Consider the following 24,755-nt stretch of genomic DNA (forward strand, 5'->3'; position numbering starts at 1 on the left):
GCGTTAAAATAATGTTTCTACGCTTGATTGATACGTTGGTGTAGGGAACTTTTAATGAGGACAATAGTTCAACATTTCCGACATCATAGAGATTCCAACGCAGGTCTTTTGATCACAGCAGGCCGTGCCATTTCGTTGTTAAATCAGAGAGAATTTTCAACCTTATAGTGTTTAGAGATACTACCAATGAATTCAAAGAACCAGACACACGGCATTCCAACCCATATCTTGGGACGACAACGTGTATAGTTTAAAGGGCCGCACATTGCTATGCAGATCTAGCTGACACGCCGTGATATACAGTAAGCTACGTTTATAACGAACACGCTTATAACGAACTGACGGATATGACGAACTTATTTTTTTTGGCCCCGACAATTTGCTGTCTATATGTTGTACATATGCTTATAGATTATAACGAACTACGATTATAACGAACTAAAATAAGTAGCCCATTTGAGTTCGTTATAACCGTAGTTTACTGTACGTGAAATATACTGTTAAAATCTCACTCCCTCAAAAAAAAACCGAATGACATAGGAGGGTCCAGAGGGGGTCCAGAGGGGGGTCCAGAGGGGGGTCCAGAGGGGGTCCAGAGGGGGTCCAGAGGGGGTTCCAGAGGGGGGTTCCAGAGGGGGTTCCAGAGGGGGTCCAGAGGGGTTCCAGAGGGGGTTCCAGAGGGGGTTCCTTGTTTGAAAACTGAATGTAGTATGTTGTAGGTAGTAAAAGTATTTAAGAGAAGATTTTGATATTATATTTTTTATCCGCTATTAAATTAGAAATATAATAATCAATGCGATTTTATCACAAAGTGAACGGGAGCATCAATCGTACACTTATATTCCGTATGTTACATTGTCATTGTCATGGTAATGACAACAAGGTGTGACTTTGTAACAGAATTACGTGTTTTACTCTTTTTCAACAATTTCATATATAATACATGCAGATATTTTAAAGTTGTTGAAATAGTTTGCGAAAATCCGCCTGGTATTGAACGCTCGCTGAAATCAGGCCTGAAACACGTGTGAGGTTTTATTGATGTCTTATTGATCATTTGTTAAAGCTCGCTGACGCATAAAATAAAGTAAAAGAATATGATTTTGACATATGAGATAGATCAATAGAATGTATATTCTCTTACAGGTAAGTTGCAAAGAAAGAAATTATATTTAATTTCATTTTGAGGCATATCCCTCTGAAGTTATCTTAAAACCCTGTTTGACAAGATGGAGGACAAGATTATTGTGTTTGTCTCTGGACAAAGAGTGAGTGAGTGAGTTGGGTTTAACGCCGCTTTTAACACTATTCCAGTCATATCAAGGCGTGGTCAGCTTAATGTGGGAGGAAAGCCCGAAGTGATGCAGGTCTCAGACGTTTACCACTCCGGTTAACCCACGAGCACGGGTATGGTGCTGACAAACCTAGAAACATAATCGGGGCGAACCGGCATTCGAACCCACAATCATAGGTTTCTGGCGTGTCCAAGGGACGCAACTCTGCACAGCGAATCGCGGCGCCTTAGACGACTGGGCCACCCGTGCCCCCTCTTGACAAAGAACAGGCACAGAACATGAATATGTGCCATTGTTACTCATAAGAAAGATAAGTAAACTACGTTTATAACGAACACGCTTATAACGAACTGACGGATACAACAAATGGGTCTTTTTGGTCCCGGCCTTTTGCTGTATATACGTTGCATATATGCGTATAACGAACTACGGTTATAACGAACTAAAATTACTGGTCCTTTTGAGTTCGCTATAACCGTAGTTTACTGTACCAATAAAACGACATGACAATCTACTCTTCGTCATATGAATAAAGTATACTTTATGTAAAAAGGTTAACTAAAATATTGCAACTACTAAAAACATGACTCCCCAAACTGTAGACTAGCATTTCAAGGAATTTTAATTCGAGGTTATTATAATGTCCTTTTCACTTGTGAATTGGATTAGACCAAAACATGACAAATGTTTTTTTAATCAAAATTATATATTATTACAATATTTCCTCTGAAATAATGACAGTGACGTTATGTCGAAATCGCCTGTATAGAAAAACTATTATTTATTTCAACAGCAGTGAAAATATTTTTCATTTTCAACGATTGACAAAAATCCTCCTCAAACGTTTCTTTTTACTTATAAGGAGCAGAATCTCAGCGCTTGTACACAGAAGACGTAATTCAAAATTAACATATCGTTTTTAGTTTCAACAAAGTCAGTGTCACTGGATTGTCTTGTCCATCACTTGATTGTCTTGTCAAGGCTCAATTGTTAACATGGTTCAGTCGTACGGTCGGAGAACTGCTGTAGGCGACAAAGACCGACTTACATTTTTATACTTTTTAGGTGGCTGTTACGGGTTATAATTTTCACTAATAGTTTACCTTTAACGCCCATTGGAATTTGTTTCGGCGGATAAACGAGACTGAATATGCTTTTGCGTTGGCGTTTATATGTCTCTTTATACATATATAAGTATATATTACCCTAATATTTCGCTTCACATTGAACAATTGAAAGAACCCGACCACAGAACACTGTAAACATTTTGAAAAAAATTCAAGTAATTAAGACTTGTTAATTTAAAATTATAATTTGAAACAATGTAGCTTTGGGTTCTGATGACGTGTCATCGTTTTAAGTTCGTTTCTGATGCAAGTAGCATACATTTGGTCAACCTACATAGATTCAATTGAATTAAGCGTGAAAAAACCGAAGGATGAGGCTAGAGGCTCCAGGTGTTACTGATGAAATGTGCTTCATTGGACCCCCGCTCTGAAGCACAGGTGTGAAACATACTCGATATACCTCCCGCACGTCAATCAATACATCACCTTACAAACGACTGCAATATAACATCGAAACTATTCTGGTGTTAAATATTACTTAATGTTTTAAGACGTTTTGCTTTCTGGTTGAGCAGCGACTATATGTCTGATTCTTTAAGCTGCAATAAAATCTATAAACACTTTTAACTCGAACTCTTTTAACTCAAACGCATTTATCTCGAATTGTTACCAAGACAATGCCGGCTGAGTCATATCCACGCCTGGATTTTATATTAAAAGTATGTTTGTCTCGAAAAACGCATATACAGTAAACTATGTTTATAACGATACCGCTTATAACGAACTGACGGATGTAACGAACTGCTATTCCCGGCCATCATAGATAGATAGATAGATAGATAGATAGATAGATAGATAGATAGATAGATAGATAAAATACAAAAGTCCAAAGATGAGCTGTGTAAATTACTCAACCGGTTTCGCGCATGTGATTTTCAAGAGTGTATATATATATAGCGAACTACGGTTATAACGAACTAAAGACCCGTGAAGATCCGGTGTAGAATAGGTCTTCATCAATCCATTCTTGCTTTAAAGGGCGGCTATTCTTGTCGTAAGCGGCGACTAACATGATCGGGTGGTCATGCTCGCTGACTTGGTTGATGCATATCATCGTATCCCAAATACGTGGATCGATGCTCATGATGTCAGTCACTTGATTGTCTGGGCCAGAATCACTTATTTACAGACCACCGTCCTATAGCTGGAATGTTGCTGAGTGTGGCGTAAAACAACCAACCAACAAACCAACCAACACAAGCCCCATGTAACAAAAGCTTCTGATTGTTGCCATACTTGAGACAAACATACTAAGGCTTCATGAGCTGCTGATGGCGGGGATAGACGCCTGAGAAGGCACGGTTGAAATACTCAATAGTGTGGAGCTTATTTTGGTGGGTAGAACATATCGGTTGTCACTTCGAATGGACGCTTGGTGACCCGCCATAAATACATGACCTGTCTAAATGGAACTGTCGTTAGATCATACCGTCCCTATTTGACGATTATTTTTTTAAGACAGTGAGGAATTCCCCTGTAGTTATGTGAGTGAGTGAGTATGGTTTTATGCCGCTTTTAGCAATATTCCAGCAATATCACGGCGGGGGACACCAGAAATGGGCTTCACACATTGTACCCATGTCGGGAATCGAACTCGGGTCTTCGGCGTGACGAGAGAACGCTTTAACCACTAGGCTATGTTCATCATAAGAGGAGACTTAATAACACGGTGCCATGGTCAACGTCGGTGGCTTAGTTGATTGTGTGTCATTATATTTAATCACTGGATTGCCTGACCCATTATGAAATATGAAATAATTTAATATTTGACAAACGCCTCCTGCAAATATCTACAATTTGACAAATTTCATTGGAAAATGTTATTATGTGGGACGGGTGCGGTGGGGTAGCCTAGTGGTTAAAGCGTTCGTTCGTCCAGCCGAAGACCAGGGTTCGATTCCCCACCTGGGTTCAAAGATTGAAGATTATATTTTTTATCCCCTCCGTGATAATGATCGAAAATTGCAAAGACGGCGTAAAACACATCGCACTCGCGGTTATGTCGGGGAAGAGTACGCGGCAAGATATACAATCCATGGTGCAAACAAACCAATTTTGGAAGAATCTTGGATTCGAACCTTAGATCATAGGAAAAATGTGGTGAGTAGGTGGATCAAGGAAATTAAAATTAAACTCGCCAATTACTTAGGAAAATGCGCATGTTGCCATTTTATAGGGAAACAGCTTGTCCAATTACGTATATCTGCATGACTAAGCAACACGAGGTTGGTCATACGTCATTTTGCCGCTATAATTATTGAATTGCTTTTTTCAAAGCTATATAGCATTTGTCAGAGCCTCGCCTCGATGTGTAGTATGCATAGCAATACTTCTGGGCACAGACACGTGAAGATCCGGGGTAAAATAGGTCTTCAGCAACCCATGATTGCCGTAAAAGGCGACCATGCTTGTCGACAAACGGGATCGGGTGGTCAGGCTCGCTGACTTGGTTGATAAGTCACGTATCCCAAATGCGTGGATCGATGCTCATGATATCAGTCACTGGATTGTCTGGTCCAGACTCGATCATTTACAGACCGCCGTCATAAAGCTGGAATATTGCTGGTGTCATCACTGATTTTCATTTCATTTTCACCTTTTTTTGGCCTTTAGCGCCCTGTGGAATCTGTTTCAGCAGATAATCAAGACTAGCGTTTAATAAGAGTTTATACTTTTTTTTAGCATGAAACATTTTATTGAATACGTTTTATTATCACACATTTACTAGATGGGAACAGGTGATGCTGAAGTTGATTGGTCAAGGATGGTCAAAATTAGAAGATATTTTTTAAACAATATTTTAATAATCATTTGAAACTTATATTGTTTCTGGACACGACCTGGATATGATATAATAAACATATTTATTTCCATAAAGTGGAGGGATTGGCAAACAAGCAAATTTGGCTTATCTGAATGCCTCTCCCAAACATGATACATATACAAATAGCAATGTATTGAAAGTGACATCAGAAATAGCATACATTGTATAATTGACATTAAAGATAAGTATTGTTCTGTAAGTGTTTAATTACTGGATTATCTTTCGTAACTGCATTTACGTTTTATTTACATCCAAGTTGCAAGTTGATGCAAGTTTATTATTTATCGTATGGCAGAGCTATAAAAAAACTGCCGGACATGGATGAAGCTAAAAAAACATATCACGTGGTTCTGTGACTATTTATAGAAACGTACATGTAGATGTGTGTAGATAAATACAAGATGCCCCCACTGATACTCGTCTACACAAAATGCTCTTGTTCTGGAGGGGCGGTAGTGTAACCTAGTGGTTAAAGCGTTCGTTCGTCACGCCGGAGGCCCGGGTTCGATTCCCGACATGCGTACAATGTGTGAAGCCCATTTCTGGAGTCCCCGACATGATGTTTATGGAATATTACTAAAAGCGGCGTAAAACCATATTCACTTACTCACTCTTGTTCTTGATGAACGGTGGACTATTTTCCACGTGCTTGCTGCAGAAACCAAACACATACCACAACCATCATCATCATCATCATCATCATCATCCCCCAAACCATCATCCTCATTATTATCATAAGCATTATCGTTATTATCATCTTTTTCCAAATGTTTTTGTTAGTCGTTTATTTGTTTGTTTGTTTGTTTGTTTGTTGTTTAACGCCGTACTCAGCAATATTGCAGATATATGTCGGAGGTCTGTAAATAATCGAGTCTGGACGAGACAATCAAGTGATTGACATCATAAGCATCGATCCATGCAATTGGGATACGGTGACATGAATCAACCAAGTCAGCGAGCCTGACCACCCGATCCCGTTATTCGTTGTTAGTCACCTTTTACGGCAAGAACGGGTTGCTGATGACCTATTTTATGTTTTCACGCTGTAAAAGTCAGTCTCCAATACGACTATTTCATTTAACAGCTGCAACATATTCACAGATGTTACCATTCGGTGTAAGTCTCTCAGACTAGGCCGCCACGTCAAACAGAAAATTTCAATTTTAACCGATTTCCTCAGTCGCAGCTCCCCGATACGGGGACGATGAACAAATGTTGTTTTCTGCCACGGATGTTCAATGAAAAGATCACATTCTTACGGTGGCCCATCAGGGACACGGAGTCTGTTTTTCAATATTTTGACATTTCACTTACTGTTATCGTAACCTTTTGCAAATTAACACGATTTGTCTTACAAATATGTGATAAATCATGTGTAAAGAAGATATTGAATCGCTGAAAAACGAAACGAAAATGTCAAAAACTAAAATGAAAATACAGAAAACTATTTACACCGCGGTGATAATATTTACACCGCGGTGGAAATAGTTTTCTGTGTATTCATTTTAGTTTTTGACACTTTCGTTTTGTGTTTTTGACATTTTCATTTTAGTTTTTGACCTTTTCGTTTTGGTTTTTGACATTTCCATTTTAGTTTTTGACATTTTCACTTCACATTTCAGCGACTCAAAAGCTACTTAAAAGTACATTTTCTATGTTTTCGGATGTTTTTATACATGATGAATCACATATTTGTATGGCAGATTGTGTTAATTTGCAAAAGGTTAAGATAAAAGTAATTAAGTTCAACATCAAAATATTGAAAAACAGACTCCATGTCCCTTATGGGACACCGTACATTCTACTTATTGTGAATTTGCATGTATTTTGACATTAGTGTTTTGCTAATTTGGACAACGGAGAATGTTTCGATTGCGTCGCGATTATCCAAAAGTTTGGGTTTTTTTTAATTTTAAGAAGTCGCCACGAACACAACAGCTTTCGGGGCTAGTCATTGCGTGGGCAGACAGACTTTTTACCCACGTGGTGAGGGAACAGGTTTTGAGTTACTGTGTCTCCTGTTAAAAGTGTGTCGTTCATATATAGTTCACCTTTGTGTGACGCGAGAATCGTTCGCGTTTTATTAAGTCATATTAATTTATTTATTAGTTGAAGTCATTCAAGAAACGGCACTGTTTCAATGGAAAACAGCCCGAAGATAGCCACAATATATACACATTACACGTTGAAATACCTCTAATCAAACAACCCCCAAACTGACTGACAGTGTGGTTGGTTGGTTTGTTGTTTAACGCCGCACTCAGCCATATTCCAGCTATATGGCGGCGGTCTGTAAATAATCGAGTCTGAACCAGACAATTCAATGACTGACATCATGAGCATTGATGGGTTGCTGAAGACCTATTCTACCCCGGATCTTCACGGGTCGAATGATAATATGCTGAAGTTTAATGCCGCACGCAGCAATATTCCAGCTATATGGCGGCGGTCTGTAAATAATCGAGTCTGGACCAGACAACCAGATTATTATCATGAGCATCGATCTACGCAATTGGGATCGATGACATTCATCAACCAAGTCAGCGAGCATGACCACCCGATCCCGTTAGTCGCCTTTTACGACAAGCATAGTCGCCTTTTATGGCAAGCATGGGTTGCTGAAGACCTATTCTACCCCGGAATCTTCACGTGTCTTCACGGGACTGACAGTGTGAGTGAGTGAGTGAGTGAGTTGGTGAGTGAGTGAGTTGGTTTTACGCCGCTTGTGACAGTATTTCAGTAAAATCACGGCGGGTCGGATTGATGTGGGAAAACTCGAAGTGATGCAAGTTTACCACTATAGTGAGTGAGTGAGTGAGTGAGTTGGGTTTAACGCCGATTTAATATTATTTCATTATATCATGGCGTGTCATTTTGATGTTTACCACTTTAGTGAGTGAGTGAGTGAGTTGGGTTTAACGCCGATTTGAATATTATTTCATTATATCATTTGATGTGGAAGATGTGCCGTATTGGCGGATAAACCAAAGAGCACCGGCATGGTGATGACAAACCATGGGATATTATCAGAACGAATTGCGATTCGAACTAACGGTCATAGGGGCGGTGGTGTGGTTAAAGCGTTCGCTCGTCAGGCCGGAGACCCGGGTTCGATTCCCCACATGGGTACAATGTGTGAAGCCCACTTCTGGTGTCCCCTGCCGTGATATTGCTGGAATATTGCTAAAAGTGGCGTAAAATCATACTCACTCAATAACGGTCATATGATTGTGGGAGGCCAAAGGTAGCAACTCTGAACAGCGAATTGAAGCATCCGTGGCCTCGTTTATTCATACAGAACACACAGAACAAATGTACATTCATGGTTCTAGGGTTAAACTGACATTTTGATGCAATGATCTCACCTATTCTGTGCTATGGGTCCGAGATATGGGAAACGACTTATTGTAACACCATTGAGAGTGTCCAAACGAGATTCTATAAATCACTTCCGAAAGTAAACAAGTATACTAATAATAATAAAGTCCTGGGAGAGTGTGGCTAAGTCTCCATGAAGTATCATTACACACCCACAGCAGTTCTGTTGCGGGGGCTGGGAGGGGGGCAGTCGTCTAAGGCGCCGCGATTCGCTGTGCAGAGTTGCGTCCCTTGGGCACGCCAGAAACCTATGATTGTGGGTTCGAATCCCGATTCGCCCCGATTATGTTCCTAGGTTTGTCAGCACCATACCCGTGCTCGTGGGTTTCACCGAAGTGGTAAACGTCGAAGACCAGCATAACTTCGGGCTTTCCTCCCACATTAAGCTGACATGCCGTGATATAACTGGAATACTGTTAAAAGCGGCGTTAAACCCAACTCACTCACTCACTCAATCACTCACTCTGATGCAGGCTGATCCAGTTACCACAGCATAGATTTCCACACGAAACATAGAAACTGATCAAAACTCTTAAATACTGCTAGGTATACTTGGGCATCTGATACAAGAAAAAAATTATTTAGATAAAAAAAGGGAGGGGGTGGGCTTGGGGGACGGGCGGATTGATATGGCTGTCTCAAAATATCGTTTGCGTCTGCTCATTTATGGTAACCGCCAAATAGAGATTTTATGACTGCTTCTTTAATATTGGCTCTCCCTCGATACTTCTTCTTAATGTAATTATTATTCTCAGTTTAAATCTTAATTAAAAACCTGTTTAACTTGGGACCTTCTCGCTTATCAACGGAAAATAGTAACCATGTTTTGGTGTAATAACTTCAGACTTGCTTTTGAATGCGGCCGACATACACAAGCGCCAGACCCGTGGAGATCAGGGGTTGATACATGTCATCGTATCCCAATGGAACCCGTGGATCAATGTTCACGATATCAATCACTGGATTGTCCGGTCCAGACCCGATTACTTACAGACCGCCGTCATTTAGCTGGAATATTGCTGAGTGCGGCGTAAAACAACGAACCAACCAATCTGCAGAGCTGTGCCTAACAAATGCCTCAATTACGGATATATACTCACCTCCGCACTGGTCTGGATGACCAGGAAGACGCACACAAGGGCGACAACTGCGTAGAATCTGAATGGTCCAGACCGCCGTCATTTAGCTGGGATATTGCTTAGTGCGGCGTTAAACAACCAACCAACACAAGCGCGATATAACGAAAGCTTCTGTTTGTTGCCATACTGGAGGCTTTGGTTATGTTGAGGATGAACTACATATTTTCCTCACACGCTTATGCAGAGGCGGATGGGGGGGGGGTGGGGGGGTGGGGGGGGGGGGGGGGGGGGTGGATCCGCCCTTGTATGTGACATTTATTCCCAACCGAGGAGAGAATGTTTCGCTAATGATCTCATCAATCTACCAATGACTGAAATGACCTTTGTAAGACATTATTCACATTATCAAATGTTTGATTAAATTCTTTGGTCCAGTACTAAAGATTAGAAGCAAACCACCTACCCCAGTAACATGAAGCGTACTTCCCCCCAGTCGTTTATTCAGCATGCACATTTAATTTTTTTTTTTAATCTTGTTTGTGTTATGGGCCTCGGGCAAACAGTACTGTGCACACAGTGTTGGTAGAGATATCTAAAATATCTCTTGTAATGCATCTTGATGGTAATTTTATTATGTATTTGGTTGTATTATTATTTACAGATTAAAATAAAAATGCAGCTAAAAGGGTTTGGGTGATCCTTGCACAGTCAGGTTGGTTAGGCTCTTCATCGGCTCAGGGCCCTTGTTCCCTCTACACGCAGCCCAGAGAGCAAATGGAACTTCTCACAGGAAGCGCTGCCTAGTCAAATCCACCCAGAACTGTTCGGAGAATGTGAAGACTCCCCAACACTGCAGCCGTCTGCATTACCCAGATTGTCAGAAGGGCTGTATTCCTGCTAGCAAACCCGGGTACTCTCCCAATGTCTGCCAACGGATTGGGAGGTACCAAACCTAATACAAGCGTGACATTTCGAAAGCGAGGTCTGCATATTTGCCATGTTTTTCTTGTATTTTGTCAATGACATTCGTGTCAAAAAGTGACGGAAAATTGAACAATATAAATGATTTCATTGGACAAGATCAGGTTTGTTGGCATGCATACGTCTGAAGTTGTATACGGGCCTCTTCCAAAGAATTTTGTATTGATCATTTTCGATGACTCCCTCTACATATTCCGGGTCGTACCGTGGATGGACCTCTGTGTCAAAACCACAAGCATGGCGAAGACGGCAATAAAATGATTGAGCTACATCATCATGTCGCTTAAGATACTGTGTTTGAGGCAAAGCTGGGCATCCACTGACAATGTGTTGGGCAGTCTCATTAAAATCATTGCATAATCTACATTTCATATTTACATTTTGAACTATTGTCTGACATGGTTCTTCGTGTGACGGTGTCAATACCCTGTATTTCTTGTTTCGTCCAATCACACACACACACACACACACACACACACACACACACACACACACACACACACATGCACGTGCGCACACACACACACACACACACACACATGCACACGCACACACACACGCACGCACGCACGCACGCACACACACACACGCGCACACACACACACATGCACACACACACACACATGCACACACACACGCACGCACGCACGCACGCACACACACACACACACACACACACACCATCCGCCAATGTTCCGTCACTAAGGGACCGCCACCATGGAGAGCGGAAGGTCCGAGGTTCGATCCCCGGACGTGTCATACCAAAAGACGTTAAAAGATGGTACTTGTTGTTAGCCTGTCACTATAAATTGGCATCAGGTCGGACTAGTACAAGCAGCCACACAAACACACACACGTGCATGCAAGTCGCTTTATAAGTGCAATAATCTTGGTCGCGAAGTTAAACCCCATTTCACCTCACCTCACCTCACCTCACCTCACCTCACCTCACCTCACCCCGAGCTACATGTGTCGTGTGAGAGAAAGAAAGTGTGACAGGGAGAGAGGACAGAAGTAGCGAATGAAAGAAGAAGGAAGTGAGAGAAAAGAGGAGAAATGGGAAAGATGAAGTTATATTTGAAGCGTCAGTGACACATTCGATATTTTGACATGTGTCATATGTTCCGGTGCTTTTTCATGTGAACAACTGAATTGCCGTTGCATGTGTTTGTGACGGTATCACCCGTGGGGCAGGATACGCTAACCATTTTGCGAACATTACTCCTAAACACTGAGGCCAGGCGGAGATATAAAGTGGAGTCAACATGCGTGTTAGAATGTTGTGAATATTTTATGTCCGCTTCAGTTCCGCTGACCTGTTTGGATACGAAAATCACACATAAATTAAATATGTATTTGCTCGTGTTGGTTGTCAGTACTTTATATCCGTAAAAGCATCGGTTGTCCAACCACAATACAACCACTCCCATTCAGGAAACAAGGACGGTGATGGGCCCATACCACCCAAACCTAGCGGTGTAACTCGATGTCCAAGGAAGCGACAAAACAATTCTTAACTGAGGGGCAACATAATAATATAATCTGTGGCTAGGAAATGTGTTCAATGAAGACTGAGGCAGGAATGGAATTTAAACCACATGCCCCCCGCATGATTTGCCGAAAAAAGCAAATTCATTGATTTCTTAAGATATGGTTTCTAAGATGCCCATCATTGTGCGATTTCTTTTTCTATTTGTACATTTTTTAAATCAAATTAAATCAATTTTTTTTTAAATAAATCAATGTAGATGTATTCTTTGAGTGCTAACCAGTACAGGTAATTTATTTCTAAATAATTTTCGTTAAATTAATCTTGTCAGTTGAACAAAGTACATATAATAAAATCAACTGAGAGGAATAGTTTCTATTGCTCCCCGATTTACATCAGTAATCATTCGATCCGTGAAGATCCGGGGTAGACTAGGTCTTCAGCAACCCATGCTTGCCATAAAAGGCGACTATGCTTGTCGTAAGAGGCGACTAACGGGATCGTGTGGTCAGGCTCGCTGACTTGGTTGATGCATGTCATCGTATCCCAATTGCGTTGATCGATGCCCATGATGTCAATCACTGGATTGTCTGGTCCAGACTCGATTATTTACAGACCGCCGTCATATAGCTGGAATATTGCTGCGTGCGGCATTAAACTTCAGTAATTATCATTTTGATTATGGAACAGGGTTTTGTCCCTTTTATTTAGAAGGACCACTTTGGGAACGGTGCTGACAAACCGCAGGCTTTTCTCATATCTTAAGCTGACCAAAAGCTTTTCATAACACGATATAACGAGGTTGCATTTCACTGGTGTCTAAATTTCAATAACACATACAGTACTCGTATAGGGGCGGTCGGGTAGCCTCGTGGTTAAAGCGTTCGCGCGTCACGCCGAGGACCCGGGTTCGATTTCCGACATGGGTTCAATGTGTGAAGCCCATTTCTGGTGTCCCCCGCCGTGGTATTGCTGGAATATTGCTAAAAGCGGCGTAAAACCAAACTCAGTCACTCACTACTCTTGTACCGAACTGAAAGGGATCACTTATTTTATTTCGTTATAACCATAGTTCGTTATAAGAATATTTGCAGCATATATGCAGCACATGGTCAGGACAAAAAAATAAGTTCATTTTATCCGTCAGTTCGTTATAAGCGTGTTCGTTATAAACGTACTTTACTGTACTCAACTATTGACAGAGACACACAAACCATGCAGTATTTAATATTTAATTAAGGCATGTGGATAACTTTCCCGCGTTTGCTGAAAGTATAAAAAAAATAGTTATTAATGAATATAAACAAAAGTATTTTCACAATCATAAGAAAAAGAAATTACGGTCATTATCTTAACTGAGGAAATCTGAAACGTGAACATCAGAGAACAAGCAGTCCTGAATATCTGATGAAACAGATTCTTTTGGGTATAAAGGGCAAAATAGATGTGAGAATTTTATGAATGCATCACTATAAATCCGTGATGACACCAGGTGTTCGCGAAAAGGGTCATGAAGATCTTTCTTTTTTTCACGAAAAGGTATGGCATATATTTAAGAATTGACTTTCACTTTGTGTATGGGGGCGGTCGGGTAGCCTAGTGGTTAAAGCGTTCGCTCGTCGCGCTGAAGACCCGGGTTCGAATCCCGACATGGGTACAATGTGTGAAGCCCATTTCTGGTGTCCCCTGCCGTGATATTGCTGGAATATTGCTAAAAGCGGCGTAAAACCAAACTCACTCACTCACTCATTGGAGTATGAACCTTCATAAGAGTGAGGGCCAAACTGTATGAACGTCGGAGCTTGCGAAAAAGCCGCATATCGTGTAAACTTCAAATTTAGACATTATTTAATGGTGCCTTTCAATGGTAACTCACTTCGTCAGACAACACGAGGTAGATCTGGTGTCTTATAGTACATTTCAATATTCCTGTTATATTTCTAATATTTTACACGGGAACACAAGAGCGTAAGCATATCTGTATCGCAAGATGTCATTCATAAAATAATGAACGTTCAGACGTATTTTCTCTCAATAAAGTAGTTTTTGAAACCACGTGGGACTACAATGCTTAAGGGAACCGCCAAATTAAGTATACGTTGCCATAGCCATGTTTGTCTACGAAAAACACAGTGACACCTTACACAGCGTGCACGCTTATTGAACACACTAAAATACATGGAATCGTTCACTATATCTACACACCTCAGTTTTATATGAACATAATCACTTTTCTAGACCCGTGTAAATATGTGTAAATTGTAGCTAAATTACACGTACATGTATGTTTTAAATGTTAACAATTGATGGGCGTACACTTACTTTCTTCTGCTGGCTTGGGGTGGGCATTTTCTATCAGTGCAAACACTTCATCTCTTTTCTCTCTAACTTGCTGAAACATTTAGACACACAGAGCTGAGTTACACGTGAGTGAGTGAGTTGGGTTTAGCGTCGCTTTTAACAGAATTACAGTTGTACTACCACGACATGTCAGCTGAATGTGGGAGGAAAGCCCGAAGTGATGCGGGTCTCAGACGTATACCACATCGAGCACGGGTATGCTGCTGACAAACCGAGAAGCATAATCGGGGCGAACCGGGATTCGAACCCACAATCATAGGCTTCTGGCGTGCCCAAGGGACGCGACTTTGCACAGCGAATCGCGGCGTCTGAGACGGCTGGGCCACCCGTGCCTCCGTGGTCTAGTGGTAGAGCGTCTGCCCGCAGAGCGGAAGGTCCGCGGTTCGATCCCCGACCGCGGCATACCAAAAGACGTTAAAAGATGGTACTTGTTGTTACCCTGTCTGGGAAAATAGATATATTAAGTGGTATTGAACATATTTCTTATTTTTTGCACATTCAATAGGTATTAACAGAGACCACTTATTGTTTGTGTATTTTGAGTGTTCATAATATTTATGAATATGTTAACTGCACTGTCATTTCTGATGTAGTTACTAATATACCTTTTTTTATATAGGTATATGCATCACATACAAGTAAAACACGAATCTCGTCTTCTAAGTACATTTTGTCATTTAGCCTACAATGAGGGCATAATCTTATGTTAGTGTATCTTCCTGTTTCTGTCATAAGTCTAAAATTACCACATCTAAATATTGTGAAACAGATTCTCAAATATAAAGGAATAGCAATGCATAAGTATGTTTCCACATGTAAAAATCTCTTATATAACACACAGTTAGCACATTTATGAGAAGAGTATTTTGTAGAATACCAGTTTTGTTTAAAATTATCAAGAAGTCTTATTTTAAATAATCTGATAAAAATGTTAATATTTCCAACATCCTGTCTAAACCATTTAAAACCAAACCCAAAATGAAATAGAATATGTTTGAAGCGTGTAGCCCATGTGACTCTGCCAGCATCATCAAGAGACTTTAACATAAATACCATGGATGAGGTAGTCTATTTCTATCTAGAGGGGGCGGTCGGGTAGCCTAGTGGTTAAAGCGTTCGCTCGTCACGCCGAAGACCCGGGTTCGATTCCCGACATGGGTACAATGTGTGAAGCCCATTTCTGGTGTCCCCCGCCGTGATATTGCTGGAATAAAAAGCGGCGTAAAACTATACTCACTCACTCACTATCTAGAGTGATTAGTCTACACCAGTACTTAACTCCCCGTGACATGTGTGTAAGCTGAAGTGAAGCTCTACCACATTCACCCAGTACCATACTATTGCATGTACTTTTACCAACTTTCAGGAAATATTTGCACATTCTTATCTGAACATTTTCAGTAGTTTTACAATATGTTGTTCCCCAGATTTCTGACCCATAGCACAATATTGGCGTAACTATTGCATCAAAAATCCTGAAAAGATCAGTACAATTAATATCACCTACTCTCTTTTGATACGTTTATAATCATTAGGGCTTTATTTGCTTGTAATGCAAGGCAGGACTGCGCTTTAGTCCAAACTAGTCTGGGTGTAAATACTATACCTAAATATATATACGTACATCGTTTATCGACGTACACTTCCTTTCTTCTGCTGGCTTGGGGTGGGCCTTTTCTAGCAGTGCAGATACTTCGTCATCTCTTTTCTCTCTAACTTGCTGAAACATTTAGACACAAAGAGCTGAGTCACATGTGAGTGAGTGATTTGGGTTTTTAGCGTCGCTTTTAACAGAATTACAGTTGTATCACGGCGTGTCAGCTGAATGTGGGAGAAAAGCCCGAAGTGATGCGGGTCTCAGAGGTTTACCACTTAGGTGAACCCACGAGCACGGGTATGGTGCTGACAAACCTAGAAGCATAATCGGGGCGAACCGGGATTCGAACCCACAATCATAGGGACTCGACTTTGCACAGCGAATGGCGGCGTCTGAGATGGCTGGACCCATTCGTCACAACTCGCCCCTTTCCGTAACCTGCAAGAAGACTCGTCCCCCTATCGATGAATGTTATGTGCGAAAATACGACAAACCAATCGGAATGCGCGTATGTATCAAATCCCTCAGAAATAATTTTTGATTTTACATATGTCTTGCATCTAAAAATCTACCAAAGACAAAATGTGTTCAATCATGCTGTATAATTCCGCACGTCCCTATGTGCTTTAAATTGCATCTGCAATATATATAATATATTGGGGAAAATGTGTGAACGATTACGCAACGAGTTGACAATTGTTTTAGGTATGCCCGTTTGCGCTAAGACGGAACCCGGTCGCAAAAATGGCCACGAGAGGGGCGCGAGTCGCTATTCGGTTTGTCCCGGAATAACACGAGTTGGTCACGAATGGTCCAGTGGATAGACCGCCTGCCTGGAGAGCGGATGGTCAGTTGCAGCGTCATACTAAAAGACGTTATAAGATAAGGATAAGAATTTATGGATGACGGAGATCTGTATCGTCTGTTGTACTAGTTGCTCAGGATAGAGGTTATAATAATTATAATAACTACAGATTTATAAAGCGCTGGTATCCAGTTCGAAGAACTGCTCAAAAGCGCTTCATTTGAGTCTACACAAAAAAAGAGACATTACACAGCTAGGAAAACACAAAGCCTCAATACTCTAAGAAAGATTTGGTGAAAAGATAGGTTTTGAGTCTTGATCGGAACAAAGTAGGACTGTCAATGTTCCTAATATCCAATTATACTGTGTAAAGAGGTTGAGGTTGCTTAGTTCAGTGGTTAGATGTTGCTTCGTGGAACAGATGTTGTGAGCTCGTCTTGCTAGGGTTGAGACAATTCCTTTCTTGACTTGAGGTGGATGGTTGGAGGCATAGTGTATGTATTGATCTGTGTGGGTAGGTTTCCGATAAACAGTGGTCTGGAGTTTGTCGTTATTATCTTTCTGTACGAGTACATCGAGGAAGGGGAGCTGTTGATTGGTTTCTTCCTCCATGGTGAACTGCATTGGTGGGTTTTGGGAATTAAGGTGGTCCAATAGAGTTCTGGGGTCGTTGTTGGGATGTAGGATGCCAAAGGTGTCATCAACTTTGCGGAACCACCAGAGGGGAGTTATTGGGGAAATTTCAAGGGCTTTTTCTTCAAAAAGAGGAAAAGTAGAGAGAGAGAGAGAGAGAGAGAGAGAGAGAGAGAGAGAGAGAGAGAGAGAGCGCTTGGGTGAGTTAACCACTGTTTTGCTTGAAGGAAATATAATATTTTTAGTGAGTGAATATGGCTTAACGTCACTTTTAGCAATATTCCAGCAATATCACGGCGGAGAACACCAGTAATAGGCTTCACAAAAATTACACATCCGGGTAATCGAACCCGTGTCCACGGCGTGACGAGCGAATGCTTTAACCACTGGGCTACGCCACCGCCCCCATGGTTATATTAATTGACGTTGATGGAAGTGATAGTGCATGGTACTGTGTACAACACATAGGGTCATAAATATGTCGGTGATCAAGGGTGATAGTGGGTATCCCATTGGGAGGCCGTGGGTTTCCTATCCCCGGCCGCGTCATACCAAAAGACGTTAAAAGATGGTACTTGTTGTTACCCTGTCTGGCGCTCGGCATTAAGGGGCTAAAACAAGGACTGGTTGGCTCGGAGTCAGTATACTGTGTCTGAGTGGGGTATTCATGTTAAACTGCGGCTTGGTATCTCAGTGAGCTAGCACTATAAATCGGCATCAGTCCGGACTAGTACAAGCAGCCACACACACAAGTACATGCACGTCGCAATATAAGTGCAATAATCTTGGACGCGACGTTAAACCCCCATTTCACCTCACCTTCACCGTGAGTTTGTTGATAGAAGTTATCTGATGTTGTTACTCTGCCTGATGCTCGGAATTAACGAGACTTAACTTGAACACACACGTGCATGCACATCACGATAAAGCGACGTTAAACCTCATTTCACCTCACATCATATTCTTGAAGGATTCATCATGTCGTCGAGCGGTCGGGTAGCCTAGTGGTTAAAGCGTTCGCTCGTCACGCCGAAGACCCGGGTTCGATTCCCGAAACGGGTACAATATGTGAAGCCCATTTCTGATGTCCCCCGCCGTGATATTGCTGGAATATTGCTAAAAGCGGCGTAAAACCATACTCACTCACTCACTCACTCACTTGAAGGATTTATCGTGTTGTGGGGAGGTCGGGTAGCCTAGTGGTTAAAGCGTTCGCTCGTCACGCCGAAGACCCGGGTTCGATTCTCGACATGGGTACAATGTGTGAAGCCCATTTCCGATGTCCCCCGCCGTGATATTGCTTGAATATTGCAAAAAGCGGCGTAAAACCATACTCACTCACTCACTTCATGCTGTAGTGTGTATCCTGAATTGCATGTAAGTGTTGATACTACAACCACTCCATCTAAACTGACGGCCAAAAGAAACGTTACCAACGATATTTCTAGGATCAATTATGACCAACACAATTTGAAGCAGCAATAACAATTGTATTGTAGAAATTCATCATTCAGAACAGTAAAATGCGAATTTACTAATTCAACAACAAAGACCTTGACCTCCAACAGGGACATTTCTTGACAATGGGTCATTCGTCCAGTATTCGATCAACAACATTGGTTACAACTTTAAGGTGACGACGGCCCAGACCGTTCAATACGGGATATGACCTCCATGAGCGGCAATGCATTTTCGAATGCGGCGTCGAACTGAGTAGACAAGCGTCCTCACATCGACTGCAGGTATCCGATTCGATTCCTCACGGAGGGCAACGATCAACGCTTGTCTCGTGAAAGGAAGGATGTTGACGTTTCCGAAGACGACGCCCAGATGGTCCCAGAGATGTTCTACTGGTGACAGATCTGGTGATCGAGCTGGCCACAGCAGGACAGTCACGTTGTTGGCGTTGAGGAAGTCTCTAGTAATACGGGCTTTATGGGGTGTGGCGTTATCTTGTTGGAACAACGTCCGTTGTTGACGTTGGATGAAAGGAAGAACCACTGACCGTAAGATATTGTCAATGTAGCGCTGTGCTGTCAGATTGCCTTCGATGCTGACAAGTTCCGTCTTCTCGTCCCCGCAAATGCTGCCCCAGACCATCAAACTTCCGCCCCCGTAAGGTTCCACACAACAAGGAGCCGTACGTTCACCACGTCGTCGATATACTCGCTTCCGCCCATCAGGTTTGAAGATTTGGAACCTGCTCTCGTCACTAAACAGCACTCGCCGCCATTCCCTTCGTTGCCATCGCTGAGTTTGCCTGCACCACGTCAATCTGGCACGTCGATGTTGACGGGTCAAGGTCATGCCCTTGAAAAGGCGATAAGCCCGGAGACCATAATGTCGTAGTCGTCTGGTCACTGTTTGTCCGCTGACCGGATGTCCTAAGCTGTTGGCAGCTGATGACGTCACAGTAAGAAATCTGTTCCTCAGATGAAGTACCCGTAAAAAGCGGTCATCCTGCGGGGTCGTGACCGTTGGTCTGCCACTCCGTGGTCTGTCTGCGGTTCTGCCAGTCTGTCGGAGACGTGCGACCAGTCTGGTAATGGTCATCTTGGAGCAGTTCATGTTAATGGCAACCTCTCTCTGTGTCGCTACCATCTGCAGCATACCTATGGCTCTCTCCCTCTGGACAGCGGTCAGTCTTGGCATGTTCGTTGGTGTTAATCATCGCAACCAATGATAGGGAACAGATCCGTGCGTAATTTATACCCGGAAATTGCAAGATAATTTGGGAAAGAATGTTTTAAAAAATGCTGAAAAACACCAATATCTCCCAAAATCCGCAAAGCACGTGCAAAGAACGACAGAGAACATGAAGGCTGTATTTGTGAGATGTGTTCTTTACTGTTTTTGAACAGGTTGGCATCTTTTTTTTAAAGTGGCAAATCGGTTAATGTTGGTAACGTTTCTTTTGGCCCTCAGTTTATCTGCCGCGAACATGGTCAACATCTGGGGTCGAAATACTAACCTGTGTTAGTCTCTGGTTGTTCACTCGGGGTTCACTTGGTCGTGCACTTGTTTCAATGACCAGGAGAAGACAGGCAAGGGACACAACTGCGTAGAGTCGGATCACCGACATCGTGACTGCAGATCAATAGTTATGGTAAAGTACAATAACATAGTCAGTGAATCAAATAAAATTGTTATAAAATTTGATATAGATGTGATATGAGTCATGAAATAAAATTTTGAATAGAATTAATAAAATATATTACAAACACAAGTCCAGATATATAATGAACACGTTTTAATAACAAGATAGTATGATAATGGTATTGAATTGCGTACTTCAGTTCGGACTTGCTGACCGGTATTTCCATTGTTATGTGCTCACGGGGATCAGCTGATAATGTTTTTTGAGATGGGGAAAAACATCTGTCGGTGAAAAACCTAAGCTTATTAAAAAATTGATTTATATATCTGGACTTGTATTTGTCATATATTTTATTAATTTTATTCAAAATTTCATTTAATATTGTTTCATTAAGTTATGTGAAATTGTGTGTGAAGAGATACAGCAACCACGGTCAGATTGCCGCTTTTGACGCATTGAAACGAACTTTAGTTGCTGGAGAATGGATACATATATTAAAAATGCCATACTTTGACTCGTTAAAAGTCATAACATAACGTTATCGCAATCGAAATACATGTAGCACGGGAAGTCCCTAGGGTGACTGGTCAAATTGTTCCATACGTAAAATTATCCTGCAACAGCAATCACCAGTATGCTACACTTGTGGTTCTTATAATTCTAAATATATATATAGTAAAAGCTGCAACTAAGGTAACACGATATTGGAATATATTATTCCTGATAAAACAATAATTTCAGATACAATTTCTTCGACCATTGCATCAGAGTTCTTTGAAGTTGTATCACTGGTGGAGTACATTAATAAGTTTCTGGTGTTTGAACTTTGAATAGTTTTTAAGGAAAGTTAAAGAAAGTTCCACTTTGAAGCTGAACAACTTCAGTAGTCTTGTTATTATAAAATAATTTTGACTGTTCCAAAATCATGAAAGGTTCAATCTTTACATGCTTTAAGTCTTGTTTTTGTTATCATTGCGTATCGAGATACGTATCGTATCGTGACCACAATATCGAGATGCGTATCGTATCGTGACCCTCCTGTATCTTTGCAGCCCTAATCATAAGTATGTAGTTCTTGTAGTAGCGTACAATCAGCCTGATATCTTGCCATATAACTATACCTATACCCATATTAACCACATCGCGGAGTATCATAAGTATGTAGCTCTTGTAGTACCCTACAATCAGCCTGATATCTTACCATATAACTATACCTATACCTATATTAACTACATCGCGGAGTATCATTCATAAGTATGTAGCTCTTGTAGTACCGTACAATCAGCCTGATATCTTACCATATAACTATACCTATACCCATATTAACCACATCGCGGAGTATCATAAGTATGTAGCTCTTGTAGTACCCTACAATCAGCCTGATATCTTACCATATAACTATACCTATACCTATATTAACTACATCGCGGAGTATCATTCATAAGTATGTAGCTCTTGTAGTACCGTACAATCAGCCTGATATCTTACCATATAACTATACCTATACCCATATTAACCACATCGCGGAGTATCATAAGTATGTAGCTCTTGTAGTACCCTACAATCAGCCTGATATCTTACCATATAACTATACCTATACCTATATTAACTACATCGCGGAGTATCATTCATAAGTATGTAGCTCTTGTAGTAGCGTACAATCAGCCTGATATCTTGCCATATAACTATACCTATACCCATATTAACTACATCGCGGAGTATCATTCATAAGTATGTAGCTCTTGTAGTACCGTACAATCAGCCTGATATCTTACCATATAACTATACCTATACCCATATTAACCACATCGCGGAGTATCATAAGTATGTAGCTCTTGTAGTACCCTACAATCAGCCTGATATCTTACCATATAACTATACCTATACCTATATTAACTACATCGCGGAGTATCATTCATAAGTATGTAGCTCTTGTAGTAGCGTACAATCAGCCTGATATCTTACCATATAACTATACCTATACCTATATTAACTACATCGCGGAGTATCATTCATAAGTATGTAGCTCTTGTAGTAGCGTACAATCAGCCTGATATCTTACCATATAACTATACCTATACCCATATTAACCACATCGCGGAGTATCATAAGTATGTAGCTCTTGTAGTACCCTACAATCAGCCTGATATCTTACCATATAACTATACCTATACCTATATTAACTACATCGCGGAGTATCATTCATAAGTATGTAGCTCTTGTAGTAGCGTACAATCAGCCTGATATCTTACCATATAACTATACCTATACCCATATTAACCACATCGCGGAGTATTATAAGTATGTAGCTCTTGTAGTACCGTACAATCAGCCTGATATCTTACCATATAACTATACCTATACCCATATTAACTACATCGCGGAGTATCATTCATAAGTATGTAGCTCTTGTAGTACCGTACAATCAGCCTGATATCTTGCCATATAACTATACCTATACCCATATTAACCACATCGCGGAGTATCATAAGTATGTAGCTCTTGTAGTACCGTACAATCAGCCTGATATCTTACCATATAACTATACCTATACCCATATTAACTACATCGCGGAGTATCATTCATAAGTATGTAGCTCTTGTAGTACCGTACAATCAGCCTGATATCTTACCATATAACTATACCTATACCCATATTAACCACATCGCGGAGTATTATAAGTATGTTGCTCTTGTAGTACCGTACAATCAGCCTGATATCATACCATATAACTATACCTATACCCATATTAACTACATCGCGGAGTATCATTCATAAGTATGTAGCTCTTGTAGTACCGTACAATCAGCCTGATATCTTACCATATAACTATACCTATACCCATATTAACTACATCGCGGAGTAGTACCGTACAATCAGCCTGATATCTTGCCATATAACTATACCTATACCCATATTAACTACATCGCGGAGTATCATTCATAAGTATGTAGCTCTTGTAGTACCGTACAATCAGCCTGATATCTTACCATATAACTATACCTATACCCATATTAACTACATCGCGGAGTAGTACCGTACAATCAGCCTGATATCTTGCCATATAACTATACCTTTACCCATATTAACTACATCGCGGAGTTGTACCGTGCAATCTGCTCAATATCTCGCCGGACAGTAACCATAATATTAAAAACATCATCAAAACGTTACTAGTTTGTAAAAAATCGCCGGAGCACTCCATACTTAAGATCCAAAACACCCCTATGATACCCGTCTCAAAAACCTTGCCATCGAATAACTATTTTTTATTTGTTTAATTTTTAGCCACCATCTAACATGGGTATACTCTTGCTGTTTTCCGGCAGTCTATCTAGACCTAACGGTATACAAACTTTGTACGTGAAATAGTACTGATAATAAAATTTCAAAAAGGGTGAGTGTACTTGAGTGAGTGAGTGAGTGAGATGGGTTTAACGTCGCTTTTAACAGTCTTCCAGTTATATCGCGGCGTGTCAGCTTAATGTGGGAGAAAAACCCGAAGTGATGCAGGTCTCAGACAGTTTACCATTTCGATGAAACCCACGAGCACGGGTATGGTGCTGACAAAGCTAGAAACATAATCGGGGCGAACCGGGATTCGAACCCACAATCATCGGCTTCTGGCGTGTCCAAGGGACGCGACTCTGCACAGCGTATCGCGGCGCCTAAGACGACTGAGCCACCAGTGCCCTCCTTCAAAAAGAAGTGTGCAATCAGTATATACCTACCTGTTCTGCAGAACATTGAGGACTGTCCCTTGGGAGATGGGCTTAATATATATATAGAGACCTATCACTGACGTCGGCGTCGTGACTCATCAGAAGAGGTGACAGGTGTTGACGTGGATTCAACTCATGCTTGTGTTTTGTATCGAAGTATCATATATGTATGGATAAATGATATTTTACATTGATTCAGCATCCCAGACTGTACCTGAATGAGTGAGTAGGTTTAACACCGCTTTTAACAGTATTGCAGTTATATCGCGGCGTGTCAGCTTGATGTAGGAGGAAAGCCCGAAGTGATGCAGGTCTCAGACGTTTACCACTTCGGTGAAACCCACGAGCGCGGGTATGGTGCTGACAA

At 41.2% G+C, this 24,755-nt stretch overlaps 1 protein-coding gene across 1 annotated transcript; it reads right to left on the bottom strand.

Moving 5' to 3' along the window:
* Positions 1 to 13,330: 13,330 nt before the first annotated feature.
* Positions 13,331 to 24,405, bottom strand: LOC124120528. The gene is made up of 5 exons (XM_046483369.1): positions 24,398 to 24,405; positions 20,541 to 20,656; positions 16,159 to 16,254; positions 14,496 to 14,565; positions 13,331 to 13,439 (listed from the first exon to the last, which is right to left on the bottom strand). Exons 2-5 carry the CDS (start codon positions 20,649 to 20,651, stop codon positions 13,405 to 13,407), a joined length of 312 nt encoding a protein of 103 aa, XP_046339325.1. The 5' UTR covers positions 20,652 to 20,656; positions 24,398 to 24,405; the 3' UTR covers positions 13,331 to 13,404.
* Positions 24,406 to 24,755: the final 350 nt, after the last annotated feature.

This window comes from Haliotis rufescens, unplaced genomic scaffold (assembly GCF_023055435.1).
Source record: "Haliotis rufescens isolate VD_foot unplaced genomic scaffold, xgHalRufe1.0.p SCAF_100, whole genome shotgun sequence".
In the NCBI taxonomy this organism is placed as follows: domain Eukaryota; kingdom Metazoa; phylum Mollusca; class Gastropoda; order Lepetellida; family Haliotidae; genus Haliotis; species Haliotis rufescens.

What these genes read in the sequence shown, in the direction of transcription:
- LOC124120528 (XM_046483369.1), bottom strand. Translation starts at nt 20,651, where the DNA reads ATGTCGGTGATCCGACTCTACGCAGTTGTGTCCCTTGCCTGTCTTCTC. An exon ending in ACAACCAGAGACTAACACAG is followed by an intron (nt 16,255 to 20,540) that starts GTTAGTATTTCG and finishes TAAATGTTTCAG; the next exon opens with CAAGTTAGAGAGAAAAGAGA. An exon ending in AGTGTACGTCGATAAACGAT is followed by an intron (nt 14,566 to 16,158) that starts GTACGTATATAT and finishes TAAATGTTTCAG; the next exon opens with CAAGTTAGAGAGAAAAGAGA.